The sequence below is a fragment of the Nannobrachium achirus genome, assembly GCF_963921795.1.
Source record: "Nannobrachium achirus genome assembly, chromosome: 14".
Taxonomy (NCBI): Eukaryota; Metazoa; Chordata; class Actinopteri; order Myctophiformes; family Myctophidae; genus Nannobrachium; species Nannobrachium achirus.
In genome coordinates this window covers 2,222,931-2,243,198 of record NC_137821.1, presented here as the reverse complement: position 1 = coordinate 2,243,198, position 20,268 = coordinate 2,222,931, and the positions used below count along the sequence as shown (strand labels likewise).

The window sequence follows — 20,268 nt, the reverse complement described above, 5'->3', positions numbered from 1 at the left end:
AGGCCATCAAATAAAACTAGATTTTAGTCCATTGAATGAATTAATTGAATTTAAGGGGTTAAGGATGTTTTTAAAATGTTATAAGTAGACTATCTGCAGTTTACTAAATACAGCCCTGCCTCCCCAAAGTTACTGGGGGGTTAAAATTTCAGAATCTCCACAAAAGACACTGGTGTCTACATGACAACAATAGTCACTGACAAGAAAGAGACAGTCATTGGCATCACTGAGGGGCAACGGCAGCCATGTCCTTCACAGCAGTGCTTTCGAGGCTGGACGTGACAGGACGCCGTGTGGCCAATATATTTCCCACTTGCACGCGCACGGACAGCAGGGAAAGCACTGTGCTAGAACGCGTCCCCATAGATTGGAGTGACGACGCGCCATATTATAGCCTATCTAATGAAATGGCTATATTTGCATAACAAGTTTACCAGGTTTACCAGTAAGTGGTCTGCAGCGCATCCCCCCATAGATTCACAGGCCCAAGTACCCTATTCATATGGATACTTTAACACCCACTGTAGGTTTCCAGCGGTACTGCGTGCATATCATACATGGCTCCATTATGTGGTATGTAGGCTACTGTTTGAGATTCATTCAAAGCAAATGCAATCAAGACTAGAAAACATCGTTTTTGATTTCCCACCATTAGATCTGCTGAGATCCGTTCTTTTTAAATAGCCTCTAGAGGCGCGTGCATGTGATGCCAATAAATGACCGTCCGCCCTGTAAAGAAAATCCCATAGCACCACTGGTCCTTCATGGCCTCCATGAAATTCCTGCCCTGACCACTGCTATTGGCTGCTCAGTACTTCAGTACTCACCCAGTAATGATGAAGCACTGCTATTGGCTGCTCAGTACTTCAGTACTCACCCAGTAATGAAGAAGCACCGCTATTGGCTGCTCAGTACTCAGACTACTCACCCTGTAATGCATGGCTGTGACTTGGGGTCAGCTAGGTGTCATCTATAGGTTCATATCCATCTGAAAGTTATGGCAGAAAATGACTATTTAGTAAAACGTCTCCACTTTCCCAGGAGCGTATACTGTATCCTACAGGGAGCATGTTGACGTTGTCTGCACTTCCTCCAGTGAAAACACAGGTGTGATAATTACCCTAACACCAATCCTAAAGCACCGGCCGACCGTGTTCCCCGTACATTGATTGAAACCTTTATTTATTCTGGAAAACAGCATTGAGGTTCACCCTCGTTTGCAACGCTGACGAGATTACATACACAAAGATCAACAATTAAGACATATATATACATACTGTATATAACAAGAAATAAAATGAAACATCATAGAGAATTGGTAGGTTAAGAACAATTGCATACTGAGGTAGGGAGATTTAAGAGAGCATGTTATTAAATTGACCATAGGATATTGGAGCATTGATTTTTAACATGCATTGTAGCCTGTTCCATGACAAAAAAGCAGTTTTAACTAATTCAGACTACATAATAAGGTTCGGTGTAGGGGGAAAAGAACGGGCCAAATACAGAGCCAATACTACGACTATATGTAGTGGGGGTCCCAGCTTCATCTCTCTCTCTCTCTCTCATCTATACTAGTGTCTGTTGAATAAAATAGACTAATACTGCCACCTACTGGACTGATGGGTTCATGTCATCACATTTTCCTTCCTTTAAATACACCTGTATTTAAAGGAAGGAAAATGTAGGTGAATGAATGGTTCATTCACCTACATCATATCATAAGTGTAAATATTACACTGTTATCATTTTACCTAAAAAAGTTATAATTTAAGTCTAATGATACAGTGTAAACTTATTGCTTGCTTGATTGATTGATTGATTGAATGAAGAATTTATTAGAAGTTTGCATAGGAAAAGGTACAGTTTCATGACAGCACAAATCACTGGTATAATGTCAACTAAAAGGAGAGTCCTAGTTAGCTTTTCGGCTCATTTACAGGAACCAGAATCGATATAGATAGAGATCTCCATATATGGGCATAAAGAAGACACTTTACGCCCAAATATGGAGGTGACTGACATCATAGTACTGATGTCATAGCAGTGATGTCTGACATCAGTCTCCTATTGGTCCTCTGATAACTGATACCAGCGCTGTTCCTTCATTCACTCACTGACTCCACTGATCTGTTCATTCATAGCGTCAGGGCCGGAGGTTCATTCATTCATTCATTCATTCACCAACAGCTCCTGAATGAACCCAGTATAAAAGAGTGCAACGTCTTCATGAAGCCCAGTGAGGTGGAGATGGAGGACGTCCTGAGTGTCCTCCGCCGCTACAACGTCCAGAAGAAGGAGATCGTCACCGACGGAGACACGGTGGTATTCGGCGAGCTCTCCTGGCCCAAGAGCGCCGAGACCGGCTTCGCGGTTTCGGGGACAGGAAAGAAGGGGCTCAAGCCCCGGGAACACTACACCCTGGACTCCGTCTTGTTCCTTCTGGCCAACTCGCGTCTCCCTCCCAATTCGTACACGCAGCGCGCCGCGGCCCAAGGCGTGCCTGTCGTCAGGAAACCCGACCGCAAGGCCATGCTGTCGTACCTCAACGGCGGCGGCGGCTCGACTCCGACGGGCGGCGACGGCGGAAGCTCCCTCCCGTTGGAGACGAAGCGCAAACGAGCGGCCGACGAGGTGGCGGCTTCGCCCGCGGTGAAGAGACCTAGGCTGGAGGACGAGGAACGCACACAACCAGACCGGGAGGCTCACCAAGAAGAAGGCTCTGAGCGATGCGGGTCACTGCCCGGGGCAGCAGCGACCACGTCCACGGAGAGCAAGTGTTTGTCTGTTGAAATGGACCGGGACGACAGTCCGCTCGACGGCCGAACACTCGCCGACGGCGGTTCTCTCGTGGAGAAGGCTGGAAGCAAGGTCGCCGGCACCCTCAAGGAGAAGAGCATCTCGGTGGATGCAGAGGAGAAGGAGGAGGTGATGGTGGTGGATGACGACATCGCGAGCAGAGAGAGGGTCTGGAGCTCCAGGAACTCCGTCCTCCAGAGCTCCGGTCAGAAGGACTTCTCCAGGAGCGTCCTGGCCGTCCTGCAGTCCGTCAGAGACCAGGAGGAGAGGAGGAGGTCCACGGGACGAGCACAGACGCAGGGCTCGGACGTCGGCGTCTCCCGCCACGCCACCTCGACTCCCGCGGCGGCGGCGGCAGGAGCCTCATCCGGCGACAACTCGACCCCGCCGACTCCAGCCTCTCCCCAGCCGCTCTCCCGCCTGGCGCCTTCACAGGCCACACCTTCGCATCCTTCGCACTCTCAGAACGCCAGGGCGTCGTCCCGGACGCCCATCGTGGTGGTCCCGGCGGGCACCACCTCCCTCATCACCCTGGCCAACGCCAGGGAGCTCCTGGAGGAGCTGACCTTCGTCACGTCCGAGGAGAAGAGGAGGAGGAGGAAGAGTGAGGGGGGCTCGGGGGGCCTCCTGCCGCGGGACCAGGAGGTTCTGCTCCAGCGCCGTAAGGAGCAGCGTCCCGGCGGCAGCGCAGACGGAACGTCCCGCCAGGTCACGGTGCCGTACCGCCTGACGGACCAGCCCTCCAGGCTGTCCCCAGAGGACTGGGAGCAGCGGGTGGTCTGTGTGTTCGTTCAGGGCCCCGCCTGGCAGTTCAAGGGCTGCCCCGGGGTGGCGCCCGGAGGCTCGCCCGCCGACCTCTTCGCCCGCGTCCCGGCGTTCCACCTGAAGTACGACGACGCCCCGACGGACGCCAACGTGCAGCGCTGGGACAACGTCACGCTGATGGAGGTCAGCCGACACCGCCGACACCTGGACAGACCCGTCTTCCTGCGCTTCTGGGAGGCCCTGGACCGACACATGACCAAGCATAAAGAACACCTTCACTTCTGATGCTTCTGGGAGGCCCTGGACCGACACATGACCAAGCATAAAGAACACCTCTGCTTCTGATGCTTCTGATGAGACCATGGACCAAGCACAAAGCTCACCTTCACTTCTGATGCTTCTGATGAGACCATGGACCGACACATGACCAAGCACAGAGCTCACCTTCACTTCTGATGCTTCTGATGAGACCCTGGATCAAGCATACCTCCACTTCTGATGCTCAGAACATTCTTCTCAGAGGCCCTGGACCGACACATGGCCAAGCACAGAGCTCACCTCTGCTTCTGATGCTTCTGATGCTTCTGATGAGACCCCGGACCAAGCACAGAGCACACCAATGCTTCTGATGCTCAGAACATGCTGGGTACTGAAGTCTGTGTCCAATCAATATGGATGTGCTTGATTGATTTAATGAATGGCATTTTAATTTTAACGCCTTTTCAAAGTACTCAAAGCGCTTTACAACGGTCCATTCATACATTCATTCATTCATTCATTGATTCATTGGGAGGTGAAGCAGCGAACAGTCGACGCCAGAGTCCTCACTTCACACACCAACGGTGGCAACCTGACACCAACCGACAAGCAATGCGGAGAGAAATCTCATTATACAACTAGAAAAATCACATCATATTTATGAGTTAATTTCATCACTTTGAGCGGTTTTGTGCCAGGATGTAGGCCATATCTGGTTACTTTCTTGCATTGGCCAGAGCATTCAGAGCCCGGACATTTGTTTCACCTAGTGTGTTAGTGCTATGTATGGAGTTAATTTCATTAAACGTCCACTAGCCAATCACAGCGTGTCCTGCTAAGCATATCCAATGGGACCCTGGCGTAAAACAAACCTTGTGGCGGAGTCAGACATGTTTGAACACCGGTCAAACCGGACAAGAAACTTTAGGCCGTTTGTGCCAGAATGTACAGTTGGCCGGACATTGTAGTGTAGCCACGCTTCAATTTACTTTTATAACGTCGGCGACGAGTAGCCAGAAGAGGAAGGCCCGGACATTTTTGAAAGCGTTTTGACGGGACAAAGCCAGATGTTGGAGCTATAGCTCCTGTGCAGGAGCACTGCTAAGAAAGAAAGAGCACAATAGCCTGAGGGTGGTCCTCTTCACAGTATATGTTTAGTATAGGCCTGTCACAACTATAATTGTCTAATCACAATTATGTTATCATAATCGCCATAATTGTTTCCATGTTGAAAAATGTTCATATATTTTCAAACATTTTCAAAAATAGTGAAAATAAGCAGATCTCATTGTGAGCTTGTAGATCGCCAACAAGCTATTCACTAGTCAATGTTCCACTAGTCAATGTTCTTTTTGAAATAGTAAGTTGTCAAATATGGCAGTACTTTCTTTGTATATTTAGATTATGTGTCATATCTGCCATGTGCAACTTCAAAGCCTACCATACCAGCTAAACAGAAATGTAAAACACACAATTAAATCGTTAATTGCAATTATTTGAGTGACAATTAATGGTCATGTAAAATGTCATAATCATGAAAGCCCTAGTTTATTATCTTTGCAGAGTGTAAACAAGGTTTCTGGTCTTCTAACCTCAGTCATGTGACAATAAACCTACACTAACAGTAACCATGTAGCCAACTGTTACAGCAGCTTCATACCTATAAATTGCACTGCCAATCCAACAGATATGCACAGATATATGTCATTCATTGTCCCTTTCAAGTACATGTATGGAGATCCCTGATGTCATCAGTATGCCCATATATGGGCATAGTCATAGTGACGGGCAGTGGCCATCACAAAAGGTTTAAAAAATACCCTGTTATTCCCAAAGAAGACAAACATTTTGTAGGTAAACAGACATTTATTTTTTGCTAAGATGGCCAGTTGGAAAACTAGAACTGCACTCTGTAGAGGTGCCAACTTGCGCCTCACGCTCAAGCAGGCCACACATGGCCTACTTGTGAGCAAGCAGAGCGCGCCACAAGGTGTGCACTGCTGGCCTCATGTCCCTGATGTCTTCACCACAAGGTGTGCACTGCTGGTCTCATGTCCCTGATGTCTTCACCACGAGGGGTGCACTGCTGGCCTCATGTCCCTGATGTCTTCACCACAAGGTGTGCACTGCTGGTCTCATGTCCCTGATGTCTTCACCACGAGGTGTGCACTGCTGTCCTCATGTATGAATACATTACCAAGAGCGCTCTATATACAAAACTCTGCTGACATCATCACCAGGAATGCTGGTCCCTCATTGGCTGTAGGGGGACACCTACATACATACATACATACCACATACTAGCTCTGGTCCATAGCGTTAGTGGAGTTCTCTCTAACGCTATGTTCGTCTATACCTCCCCATATCCTTGGCAAATCTGTTTTGCCCCTCACCAAACAAAAGGCATCAGTCAGTGGACAGTTGAAAGCTTACTCTATTACTGGAAGCAGTCTTCAAAAATCCCAGTCACCTACTGTACATACCCAGCCGACCCAGTAATAATCACACACACCACAAACAACCATAACAATCATTGTACAAATGAAACAAATAACAAAAGACATACCTTGGTGTGGGCCTGGGCCTTCTGCACAGAATATTTAGGAGTTCTTACTGTTCTTTATCATCTTATATTTTGTAGAGACATGAAAAGAGCTCCTCAGTTTGTTTGTTGTGACATGCAGCCCAAACCCAGCAGGTGATTTCAATGTTTCTGTGATAATATCTGCCCAGGTAATATAATGACATGACCTGAACCATAGATGGCACTATAGTCAAGTCAAAATAATCAATACAAATCCAATCAGTATGTTACCAAAAGTAAATGCATTTACCATTTTCCAAAATACCCATCTCTGGAACAGAGCTACAGTGTGTCTCATATCTTTACTTACTTGGTTGCTACAGGTTCAGGGTAACTCAGGGAGTTAAATGCCTTGCTCAGGGACAGTGTGGAATGGAACCTGGAACCACCAGGACCTCTGGCTCCCCAGGAGGACGCTCTAACCACCAAAAAGGATCTCATTGGAATCAGAGTCAAACATAAGTAACAAAAAATTGAAAAACTGAACAAAAAACTAAACAAAAGAAAAAGAAACAAAAATAGTGAGAAAACCTCTGAAATAACAATATAATAATAAAACAAAAAAATTACAATTATGATTACAATAAAAAAAATAAAAAATAAAACAAACAAACAAAAAAGCTTTTTTGGCTCTCCAAGTCCAGGCCTCCATCCTCATTGTGAAGGGTGAACACAGATATCACTGAATAGCAGAGCTTTAGTAACAAAACAAAAAAGTGAACAAAAACAAACAAATGAATAAATGATATTAATAAATGCTGTGATATGGCTCACAGCATTTCTCCCTGTGTTTGCATGATGCGTTTCCTCCATCGCCAAAAAGATGCATGTTTGATGCATTCTCAACATCACAACTTTAAAGCGGGGGAAATTATTTTTTTTGGCGGTGATTCTGCCTTTCACGATGCTTTCTCTCTCTCTCCATGGCTCTGTAGAACATCCTGTCTTCAGCTGCCATGAGGTTAAGCAGATGTTGAGCCTTTTTAAACCATGTGTCTGTAAATGTATTGATAATATAGTATTCCAGGAGCATTTTCTTCAGGTTTAACCCCGGTTCAAAGTCTCCCTCCACAATAAACGTAGCATTGTGGTACGCTGCCTCCTGTTCACTGATCACTGTGTGCAGTTTGTTCCCTTACAATTTACAATGTAGACATTTAGGACGCTCTTAATCCAGAGGGATTTACAATAAACAAGGAAAACACAAGTAACACATCAAATGCATTAGCAATAGTAATCTAGCATCCTAGGTAAACCAAGAACCAAGCAATCTGGCTAGACAACGTCAGGGAAAAGTTATGTTGCTCTTTTCCCATGCAGAAGTCTGTAATCGAGAGACTAAGAACCAAGTAATGCAAATTGTCCTTTATGGACATACAGTAAAAACTCTTAACTGTTAGATTCAGTCATGAAAAGCAGCCCAAACGGTCTCAATGTCTTGAGAGGATTGAGGGTCTGAACAAAGAGATGTGTGACCGGCCGTCTTGGGATGGATTCTGAACCGCAGAGAACTGATGAGTGGATGTCCTGCTCCTCTACACTACTGGACAGTCTAGCAGTAGAAAAATCAAAGAAAAACATTGGAAAACATCACTAAACTCTACATTGAAACTACAGGCCTGCACATTATAAGATGCCAGATCAACAATGAATGACCTGGCATCAGTCTACATAACATGGTATCTACATTACATTACTGTAAGACCATGGTGGCTTAACTCCTACTGTTGCTACATAGCAGTGAGAGTATTACTGCTGATCACTCCCTAGGTAGTCAGTTTCACAGTTTATATGTGGTGGGTGGAGAGAGTCACAGCCCCAGCCTGAAGCCTCAAAAATCTAGTATCTCCTCCGGACCAAAGAGATGTCCCTTTGGTCTAGTGGTTAAGATGTTGGTCTTTCACGCCCGGGTTGGAAGCCCAGCCATTACAGTTTATATGCACAACAGCCATTCTGTAGAGAAATTGAGTCTCTTCTCACTTCCTTCAAAGGTGTTACCAATGATACTAATGAAGGCTCTGTTCCATTTCATGTGGCACAGTGGTTCTCAAACCTTTATTTGCAAGGACCTCCATAGTAAGGGGTCATTTGGAACCCCTCAAGGAAGCATGAGGGTCCCTGGACCACACTTTGAGACCCAGCAGAGTTTCCAGTGAGCCAATCTGGATAGCCATCGTCAAAGAAAAGGTCGACCCTTAACTGGAGCATAACTCAAGCTCAGTTAGTCTGTTCTTGAGAGACTACCAGTGAGCCAACATGCACAATATCATCACCCTGACTCTGTTTGAGCAGAATGGAACAGAGCATTCATTAGTGTAACTGGTAATACTAGTGAAGGGAGTCAGAAGAGATCCATTTGGATGCCGTTCATCTGCACCTGCATGTGGATGATGGGTGTTCAGGAAGGAGACTTGCCGACGCCTCGATCGAACAAGAACTCCAGCTCGACTACCTATTTTCACTGACTAAAACTAAATAAAAACTAAGCTACGATGACTAAAACTAAGACCAAATAATCCTGACAATCTCGTCAACAGATAAAATGTTATGGAGGGACTAGTGGAGAAGAGAACTAAAAGACAAGTCATTTTATGTCTGGTTGGGTGAAAATGGCAGATCTTCAAGCTCACAACGCGTTGCACTGCAAAACGGTGTGTCCTTGTAGATCTGCTATTCTCAGCATGCAAACAAATGTAAAATCCGGCACTACAACTTCATCAAGGCAGATTTAGTCGACTGAAACCTTATGATATTTAGTTGACTAAAACTAGAATAGGTAAATCATTTCAGATGACTAAAATATGACTAAAACTAAATAGAATTTTATTCAAAAGACATTTCAACATTTGCTGTTGAAATCAACACTCTTACCTCTTCCAATGGTTTGCCTGCGGAGATGAAAAGTTGCAATAAACCTGTAATACTGTCTGCTAATATCTATCAGTGTCTTCCTATCATATGTGTGGGTGTAGCTATAATAACTAAAGAAAAATAAGTAATATTTAAAAACAAAAAATAAACCAAATCTTCTGTACCAACAGCAAGCATTCCTGATTGCTGTGCTTTTGTTCCAATACCTGCTGAGACCAGTAGAGGGAGCTCTAAGTTAGTGAATGGAATTTCTAAGAACTGTAATAGCACTGGTTCTCAGGGCCCCTTAACTCTGAGAGTGTACAAATGGAACCAAATGGACCCTTACTGGAGGTCTATTTGGTTCCATTTGTTACATGATGATGATAAACTTTATTTCAGACACAATAGGTCCATAAAAACATGTATACCAAACACTCTCAAGAGTTCACATGAAAACCGAGGGTGTCGACTGGGTCCCAGAGATGGGGAATGGTATCAAATGAGTCTAATCTGTGGTCTAATCTGAATCAAAAAGTGGAAGTCCTTGAAATTAAAAAAGGTACATAATCACTGCTGTCTGGTGTGTCTCTGTGACGTTCTATGTGCATTTTTACTACAGTATGTATTACACATTATGTTTACATCTAGGCCTCTATTACACAGTATGTATTTACATCTATATAAATATCTATCTATCTACCTATATCCTATATACAATAGGCCTATATGTACACACACATAGCATGCTTAGTATATATACTATTTTGCTGGCACTGTGGAAAATATATAACATAAAATAATGTATGTATGTATGCCCTCCTCCTTCCATTGTATTGTATGCATTCAACTGAGCCTTGCTTGAATCTAAATGTAAACACCAATTATTATGTTGATGATCTATGTAAGAGCCTCTTTCTTTGGTGTTGTGTGCCTTTACTCTAACCTCAGAAAAACTACGCCTAAACCTAACCCTTGACCTCAGAAAAAAACTAACCCTAAGCTCTAAACCACGCCCCCAGAAAAAGGCTCTCGTGTCGAACCCATAAAGCTCAGATGTGTCCCAGGTTCTCAAAGTGGGGACCAAATGGACCTATGGGTCTGTAACTCTGAGTTACATTAAAGAGCAATATATAATATATAAACTTGGGGCCCAGAGATAGAAATGCCATTAAAATGGGGGTTGGAACCTAATGCATGTCAATGTAAAGTCAAACTGGGGGTCCTTGAAATTAAAATGGTTGAGAATCACTGCTATAGAGCCATAAATAAGCCTTCTCTTGGGGGTCCCTGGTGTATCTTTTCACATGGGGGCTGATAATAATAAGTGTAAATTCACCACTACTCTCTCAGAGGCCCATGTGTCCCAGGCCTCCCTCAAAGTCCTCCACCTTGAAGGACACCTGCAGCACCTTGTCCCCCACACGGTGCCCGTTGAGCTCCCTGATGGCCAGGATGGCGTCCTCGTAGCGCGCCATGGTGACGAAGGCCAGGCCGCGGCACTTGTTGGTCCTGAAGTCTCGGATCACCTTGACGTCGGTGACGCCGCCGAAGGCTCCGAACATGGCCCGGATCAGCTCCTCGTCCGCGTCCTGCTCCAGGTTGTAGATGAAGATGCGCGGCACCGCGGCGCCGCTGCTCGTCGGCCCCCCCTGCTGGTGGTGGTGGTGGGTGTGGTGGTAGGAGTGCTTGTTGTGGTGAACAGAGAACCCTCCACTGCTAGCCTTAGCGTCGGCCGCGACGCGCTGCAGCCCGTCCTCCCCGCCGCGCTGCTGCATCTGCATCTGCTGCTGCGCTGCGGCGGCCTGCTGCTCGCGCTGCGCCGCCACCATGGCCTTGATGCCCGGCCCCGGGCACAGGATGGGCTTGGAGATGCGGATCCTCTTGGCGGCGCCGGGCGGCCGGTGTCCGTTGAGCGCCCTCGTGGCCTCCTCGGCCTGCGCGCGCCGGTCGAAGCGCACGAAGGCGGCGCCGCGCGAGCGGCCCTGCTCGTCCGTCAGCATGTGCGAGTGGATGATGCGGCCGTGCGGCGCGAAAAGCGCCTCCACGTCCTGCAGCGTCATGGTGCGCGGCAGGTCGGCGATGTAGATGTTGGCGTCCTTGATGGCGTCCGACGAGGGCCGGGCGTACGACACCTTGATGCTCTTGGCCTGCAGCCGCCGGCCGTTCAGCGTGTCCACGGCGCGCGCCGCGTCGCCGGGGCTCACGAAGTTCACGAAGCCGTACTGCAGGCTGTGACCTTTCACCTTGTCCATGATGACCTTGGCCGAGGCCACGGGGCCCACGCCGCCGAACAGCGTGCGCAGCTCTTCTTCGGTGGTGCTCTGCGGCAGGTAGTTGACGATCAGGTTGGTGCGCGGGTCCTCCAGCGGAGGCCCCCCCACCCCCCCGCCTGCGGGTGGCGCTGCAGCCGCGGAGCTGGGCTCATAGCAGCTCATGTAAAAAGATGATCTCTGTGGTGGTGTTGTTTGTTTTCAGACCCTGAGAGAAGACGATGGATTTGGTGTAAAAAAGTAAATGAATGTTCGGCTGTTCTGTCCTGGTGGGTGCTTTTATGGCAGCAGCGTTACGTCACGGTTTCGTTTCGACATTGTGTCATTATCGGCCAAGTCTAGGCCAATGTGTCTCAGCCGATGTGACACATTCATTCCTGTGGAAATAAGCCTCGGCTTTCTAGGATCTCCTTTTAGTTGACCTTGTACCAGTGATTTGTACTGTCATGAAACTGTACTTTTTTCTATTGCAAACTTCTAATAAATTCTTCAATCAATCAATCTTCAATTCAAATATCGAACTTGGAGTGTATGGAGATGACGTCACATACTATTACAACAACTACATACATACCCAGCCCATTACAGTACTTGCGTAGAGAGCATAGATCTTTTGTAATGGGAGTGTTTTTAGCAGGTCTTTCAGTCCAAGTGTATTAAAAAGGCAACTGGATTAAGGCAGCAGAAGCTTGTGATTGGCTGTGCGGAGGTGACGTAAGTCGGGGGGATGGAGATACACTTAAACCTAACCTTAACCCTAACCTCAGTAATGCTGGTGAATGCTAACCTGCCAATGCTGGTGAATGCTAACCTGGTGAAGGTTAAACTGCTCGGACCAACGGTGCTTAACCAAGGTGCTTTTTTGATACACTTGGACTGAAAGACCTGCTAAAAACACTCTCCCATTACAACAGATCTATGCTCTCTAGTCACTTGCGCAAGCAGAGTGCGCAAGTACTGTAATGGCTGGCTGGGTATGTATGCAGATGCCCTCCATTTTTGAAGAAGACCGTAGCCCTGAAACGGCTGGGATTCTGGGAATGTATGTATGTACTGTATGTACTGTATGTCGGTGTCTCATCATTAACAGCCAGGGGACGAGCATTCCAGGTGATGTCAGCAGAGTTTGGTATATATAAGAGCGTTTTTGGTAATGTCTTCATTAACATCCAATGAGGCCAGCAGTGCACACCTCGTGGCGTGATCTTGCTTGTGCACAAGTAGGCCATGTGTGGCCTGCTTGTAGCCGCAAGTAGGCAACTCAATAGAGTGCAGTTCCAGTTGACATTACATTTACAGATATGCTTGTCTCATGTGCATCTACGCAGCCTTAGATCCTCAGACAGGTAGCTTGGAATCAGACGAATCCTCTGGTGCAAAAAATAATAATTTACCTTTTGGGTCTGGCCCAGAGGAATCCATTTCCTCACCCGAAGAGTTGGGTGACCAATCAGGAACCAGTATTGGTCTGGTCTAACCAATTGTGTCCAGAGCCATTTATTCAAGGAGACGTCCTTGAATAAATGGCTATAAATGTCTCCCTTGGAAAAAAAGCTTAGTACCAGACTCATATCCACGCAGTGATATAGTCTGGCTACGCAAGGCTAGGTTTATTAGTGGCCAAGGCCACGAAGTGGCAAATGGCCACTCATTGATATTGGACTTGGTCATTATTATTCTTCCGCCACTTTTGCTCTAGCGGCTAGACCGTGCAGTCGCTTTTTACGAAACTCGGCAGTATGGCAGAGGACTATGCCAAACGGCTAAAAAGCGAAGCTCGCAACAATCGGCCAAAGGGTGGCGCTGTAGGAAGCCTTGAAAAGTGCAAACTTTGAACTGGTGTAGCTCATGCCCTGTTTCAGGTACAGCAATGAAACCTGTATACACTTATGCGTCTCCTCATGCCAAACAACTTTTACGCTCTGACTTTTGACCTCTGACCTTTACTTCTCCCACAATTTTGAATTATATGAAAAACAGTAAAAATGTATCTCCTCCTGGGATTTTCGCGTAATGTGCACGAAACCTTTTTTACATGAACTTTGGACCAATACGGTCTGAAAACTTAGGCGGATTTTCTTTAAAGCGAAACATTATTTTTTAATAATTCACTCAATGTTGCAGTTTTATGCAAATTATTCTTCTGCCTCTAAATCATACATGCAAAGTCACACGTTCATGGCATTTGGCAAATATGTAGAGGGTTAGTCCAAATATCACTGAAAGCAATCTTACTCCAATTGGCCAAAGGGGGGGCGCTATACGAAGCGTTTGAAAACTCAAACTTTAAAGGGGCATAAGTCATGCCTCGTTTCGTTTGAAGACATGCAACTTGCTTACACGCGTGCCTTGACTCAAGCGGAAGACATCTGTGTCTTTGTTAAGTAAGCTCCGCCCTTAGATTTTCCGCCAATTTGAGCAGTTTGTAAAACACTTAAACCCGCTTTTATTCCGGAACTTTTGCGTCACGTGCACAGAACTTTTTTTACATGAACTTTGGACCAATATCTAAAGATCTGTCAGATCGGATTTTTTAAACATTGAAACATGCTTTTTTAATAATTCAATCAACATTGCAAGTTGTATGCAAATTATTCTTCTGCCTCTAAAACATACATGCAAAGTAAAATTTTCATGATGAACTACTGTAGAGGGTTAGTCCAAACATCGCTGAAACCAATCTTACCCCAATTGGCCAAAGGGGGGCACTATATCATTTTGAAAGAAGGCGTCAAGTACATTACATGAAACCTTTTCTTTTTTCTTTTCTTTTTTTTTAAATGACAGGTCGATTATGTGTGGCTGCTGTAGTGTAGTGGTCAGTGCCTGTGCCTGGTATACGGATGGTTGTCAGTTCAAATCCCACCTCGGGTTGAGTTGATGTTAACATCCTGGATGCCCATGGCATGTGCATATGTCAAACTCTTTAATGTTGACACGTCTGATCTAACTCCAGATCACGTTCATGTTTAAAATGAGCCCCACAACTACTGTAGATTTACATGAAACTTTTTCTTTTTTCTTTTCTTTTTTTTTTTAAATGACAGGTCCTAAATGTGTGACTGCCGTAGTGTAGTGGTCAGTGCCTGTGCCTGGTATACGGATGGTTGGCAGTTCAAACCCCACGTCGGGTTGAGTTGATGTTAACATCCTGGATGCCCATGGCATGTGCATATGTCAAACTCTTTAATGTTGACACGTCTGATCTAACTCCAGATCACGTTCATGTTTAAAATGAGCCCTTCTCTACCGGCTGTTTTTTTCGGTTTTGAGTAAAAGAAAATATGATCACTCGAAAATGTCAGAAATACTCAGATTACATTTACTCAGATTGATTTCACCCCAAGCCTCCAAAATATAAAAAATAAATCAATAAAATCAAGGCACTCAGCCTACATAGAACTTTTTTTTTAAACAAACATGGTTAACAGATCCTGTGGCTGCCTAGTGTAGTGGTCAGGGCATATGCCTTTCATGCAGAAGGACGTTGGATCGAATCCCGCTTGGGGTTTAAATTAGCATAATACCATGACATTTGGTAGACTTTACAGTTTGGTTCCTTGAACAATGTCTGATATGGAGCCTTCCTATAAATGTCCCCCAACCCCCCTTGATGCGTATTTTAATATCCGCCATTACTAAATAATGTATTTTGCATCATAAATCCTGAAACAAGCATTATAATACAAACTGTCATGTCTACACCTATGTTGTGATTTCCAAGGATTGCAATGATATCATGTACCTATAGGCCTATTATAGTCACCACTAGGCCAAAAAAAAAAAAAAAAAAACACCTGACCTGCCGGAGACCTGTTCGGAAGAACACTGCTTCCAGTTTTTCTTTGATTTGTTCTTTGCTTTCCCTTGATGCTTTTTTGCTTTCCTGCTTTTTCTGCCTTGGCCACTTTATCGCTGCTTGCAGCTATATTTCAATATTATAATAGGCGGACGGACTAACGTGCGGACAAACGCACACTCACACACTTGCGATTCAATATTTAATATAATATAATAATCATAGTCGTGTACACTGTAGGGAGCTACAATGGAAAAAACTATGGCTCGTGGACCAACCGGTGACTTTGTACACGACTTCGTACATTTCCCATAGATTCTATGGGACTTGACCACTTGCTCCTGCCCTTCGTGTACACGGTCTGTGCCGTCTATAGTTTCTTAATGGGGGGCAGCAGAGAGCCATATGTACACAGGCCCTAGGTGGTGTCCACGACCAGTAGTTTTACATGAACCCTCAGAGGGACACTGTGGGCTTATCAAGTGGTCCGTGGTGGTTCTCAAAGTGAGGTCGGGGGACCCTCAGAGGGACACTGTGGGCTTATCCATACGTTGGCTACAGGGGGTAAATAATTAAATGTACTTTTCATCGTGCCTGTTGCTAAGGTATGGCAACATGATTGGTGTCTTGCAAGACACCAGTCATGTTGCCATACCTTAGCCTTTCCTGAACTGACGCCGCTGTGAACATGTGTACACAGCCAGCATATTACTCAATGCCAAACTTTGCACACACACTCCTTGCCTGCCAATCCACAACCTCCACCCCTCCAGGGACCCCCAGGGCTTATCTCCCGATTAGGACACTTTCCAGCATAGTGACATGCAGAACAAACTGTCCATATAGTATGGTTTACATAAAAGTCAGTTGTCTTTCACACACACACACACACACACACACACACACACACACACACACACACACACACACACACACACACACATATATATATATATATACATATATATATATATATACATATTTCATTTATTTATTTCATAAATATTTTTCATCACAATTGGGTTTGTGGGGAGCCATCCCTGCTTCAAGCTGTCACAGCACGGCACCAACACTTCAAACTAGTTAAAAAACCCAATACAGCAGATCTACAAGCACCTCACAGATCTACAAGAACCTTGCACATGCCAGGGACAGAGTAGGTTGGCCTGCATAAGCCTTGCTGTCAACACACTATACTACACCACTCAGGCCACCAAGCCAGGTGTGGTCAATTAGTGCCTTCTTTTGATCAGTGGCTTCTGCTTGATGAGTGGCACCAGTCTGTCTTTGTTCCCTGGTCAGTCAAGTTCACTGGGAGAGAATGTTTCAGATCAGTGCAAGTGTATTTGTTTTCCATTTGGACTTACTGTGTTTTGTTGGTACAGTATGCGTGCGACTAACTAATATTTCTGATAATTCCAATTTGTTTGTTGTTTAATTAGCCGGATTGTGAATGCCCTGCATTTTTCTTTCATCTTTAGAACCACACGTGTGTAACAAAACAGAGTGGTGATCATTTGGTGTGGGTGAAGAGAAGAAAAACATTTAATTAAAGGAGTAGTTCACCCCCAAAGTGACTTTTTTTCTATTGAACTCAAGTCTCCATGGCGTGAGTAATACATTGAAAAAATAAGTCATTTTGGGGGTGAACTACTCCTTGAATGTCAGTTTTGTGGTGTTTTGACTGGACACCCTGAGGATATTGCCAGATAGATAGATAGACAGACAGACAGACAGACAGACAGACAGACAGACAGACAGACAGACAGACAGACAGACAGAGAATTGTAGGCCTTGCATTTATTTGACTTGGTTCCAACAGATGGCGAAAATAGCTAATCTTCAAGCTCACAATGCCTCACTGTTTGGACAAAGAGTTGAGGCGTTACATTTTGTAAAACACGGCCTTGTGAAAATAGCAGATCTACATGCTCACAACACCTCACAACGCAGGGCGGCGTGAGCATGTAGATCTGATATTTTCACAATTTCTGCCCCTAATATTTAATTTATCATTTTAAAAGTATTAAAAAGTCCTTAAATTGTCTCTTTAGAAATGTGCAGATAGCCTCTGTATACTGTTGAGTGGAAAAACAATGTTTCACATTAAGCTAAACATTTGGGACCACCCAAGATCATTTGGAGACCCCTCTAGGGGTCCCATAGTTGAACCACTGACTTATAAGGGGAGTATGGAGACCCCTCTAGGGGTCCCATAGTTGAACCACTGACTTATAAGGGGAGTATATGAGGCTGGATCCGTCTGGAACACTGCACTAGGCTCTCGCCAGCTTTGTAGCTCTCCACACTTGAACAGTTGTGTCCTTAAATTCAATTATAATAATTAACCCCTGTATATACGGGCAATAGTTTTACATGACTTTGTGTACACAGCCAATAGTTTTACATGAACATGTTCAGGCTTTAGTACTGTACTGTCTCGTGTAGCCCAACAGAGCCCATCACAGCACAACACGGCCCACCAGAGCCCAATACAGCCTACCAGAGCCCAATAGACTCCAGCAAACCTAAGTCCAGCCCAGTCCTGCCCAATAGGAGTATAGACCAGGGAAGGGGGGTAGTTAGATGACTGCACCAGACTCCACCAGGCTGCTCCATGCTCCAGCCAGCTCTGTAGATCCTGTGTACACGGCACTCCTAACTCGAAAGGTCAAGGAAAAGGGTCGTTTTAGGCGTCAAAACAGGCCCTTTGTCCTTAAAATGAATTAAAAAATCAAAAAAATATGTTTTGTTTCAGGCAGGACACACGTTTCATATTTGAAGCATGCCCGATCTGATGGAATGGGTTTCGTGTCTCTCCGACACTTTGAACCCTTTACGATTGCGAAAAAGACACCGAAACCCGGATTTTTGTCCTTAAAATCAATAAAAAAATCTAAAAAAATCTGTTTGTTTTACGCAGGAAACACTTTTCATATTTGAAGGATGCCTGATCCGATGGAATGGGTTTCGTGTCTCTCCGACACTTTGAACCCTTTATGATTGCGAAAAAGACACGAAATTTGCACGCCACCAACACGATTACACATTCATTCGGATAAAAGACACTTATTCTGACTTACTTTTTGACGCTGAATCCAACAAACACGGTCTCGTGTCTCTACGACACTCCTAACTCGAAAGGTCAAGGAAAAAGCCACTGTGTACACAGGCAATAGTTTTACATGACTTTGTGTACACGGCCAATAGTTTTACATGAACATGTCTAGGCTTTAGTACTGTACTGCCTCGTATAGCCCAACAGAGCCCAGCACAGAACAGCACAGCCCACCAGAGCCCAATACAGCCCCCCAGAGCCCAACAGAGTCCAGCAAACCTAAGTCCAGCCCAGTCCTGCCGAGTAGGAGTATAGACCGGGGAAAGGGGGTAGTTAGATGACTCCACCAGGCCATTACTGTCCAGATCTGGCTTGAATAGGCCAGACCAGGGTAGACAGGACTGCACCAGACTCCACCAGGCTGCTCCAGCCAGCTCTGTAGATCCTTGCACATGCGATTAACCACTGTGTACACGGGCAATAGTTTTAAGTTTTACATGAACCCTCAGAGGGACACTGTGGGCTTATCAAGTGGTCCATGGCCGGTTCTCAAAGTGAGGTTGGGGGGCCCACAGTGTCCCTCTGAGGGGACACGGCACAGACCGTGTACACGAAGGGCAGGAGCAAGTGTTCAAGTCCCATAGAATCTATGGGAAATGTACACAGGCGTGTACAAAGTCACCAGTAGTTTTACATGAACCCTCAGAGGGACACTGTGGGCTTATCAAGTGGTCCATGGTCGGTTCTCAAAGTGAGGTCGAGGGACCCTCAGAGGGACACCGTGGGCTTATCAAGTGGTCCATGGTCGGTTCTCAAAGTGAGGTCGGGGGACCCTCAGAGGGACACTGGGCTTATCAAGTGGGAGCACAAAGTTGGTGAGGGGGGTACTAGCTATAGTAGGATGATCAGGCTTGTCGAGGCCAAAGGGTGTACTAGAGTCTTAATAGGCACCATTAGGTTGTTCTAGGCCGTTGTCTGCCCTTTAGCTGCTCACACAATTGAGACCAAACACTGTGTACAGGAGCCTTAGTTTGTGTGTACATGACCAATAGTTTTAAATGGATATTTCTAGTCCATCGCACACCGCTGCCTTGTGCACCCTTGGTTGGTTCGTCTTTGTTTGGGAAGGAGGGACTTTGAGGATGTACCTCACTTTGAGAACCGACCATGGACCACTTGATAAGCCCACAGTGTCCCTCTGAGGGTCCCCGACCTCACTTTGAGAACCAACCATGGACCACTTGATAAGCCCACAGTGTCCCTCTGAGGGTTCATGTAAAACTACTGGTGACTTTGTACACGCCTGTGTACATTTCCCATAGATTCTATGGGACTTGAACACTTGCTCCTGCCCTTCGTGTACACGGTCTGTGCCGTGTCCCCTCAGAGGGACACTGTGGGCCCCCCGACCTCACTTTGAGAACCGGCCATGGACCACTTGATAAGCCCACAGTGTCCCTCTGAGGGTTCATGTAAAACTTAAAACTATTGCCCGTGTACACAGTGGTTAATCGCATGTGCAAGGATCTACAGAGCTGGCTGGAGCAGCCTGGTGGAGTCTGGTGCAGTCCTGTCTACCCTGGTCTGGCCTATTCAAGCCAGATCTGGACAGTAATGGCCTGGTGGAGTCATCTAACTACCCCCTTTCCCCGGTCTATACTCCTACTCGGCAGGACTGGGCTGGACTTAGGTTTGCTGGACTCTGTTGGGCTCTGGGGGGCTGTATTGGGCTCTGGTGGGCTGTGCTGTTCTGTGCTGGGCTCTGTTGGGCTATACGAGGCAGTACAGTACTAAAGCCTAGACATGTTCATGTAAAACTATTGGCTGTGTACACAAAGTCATGTAAAACTATTGCCCGTATATACAGGGGTTAATTATTATA

The 20,268-nt window shown here is 45.9% G+C and overlaps 2 protein-coding genes across 2 annotated transcripts; one reads left to right on the top strand and one right to left on the bottom strand.

Annotated features, from left to right (window-relative positions):
- Positions 1–2,250: 2,250 nt before the first annotated feature.
- LOC308298656 (parafibromin-like) lies at positions 2,251–3,849 on the top strand (the record flags this gene model as incomplete). Its single annotated transcript, XM_080742299.1, has 1 exon — positions 2,251–3,849. The coding sequence occupies one exon, from the start codon at positions 2,251–2,253 to the stop codon at positions 3,847–3,849; it is 1,599 nt and encodes a 532-aa protein (XP_080598425.1).
- A 6,756-nt stretch (positions 3,850–10,605) lies between these two features.
- On the bottom strand, positions 10,606–11,694 carry LOC308298655 (ELAV-like protein 1; the record flags this gene model as incomplete). Its single annotated transcript, XM_080742298.1, has 1 exon — positions 10,606–11,694. One exon carries the CDS (start codon positions 11,692–11,694, stop codon positions 10,606–10,608), a length of 1,089 nt encoding a protein of 362 aa, XP_080598424.1.
- Between the last annotated feature and the right edge of the window lie 8,574 nt (positions 11,695–20,268).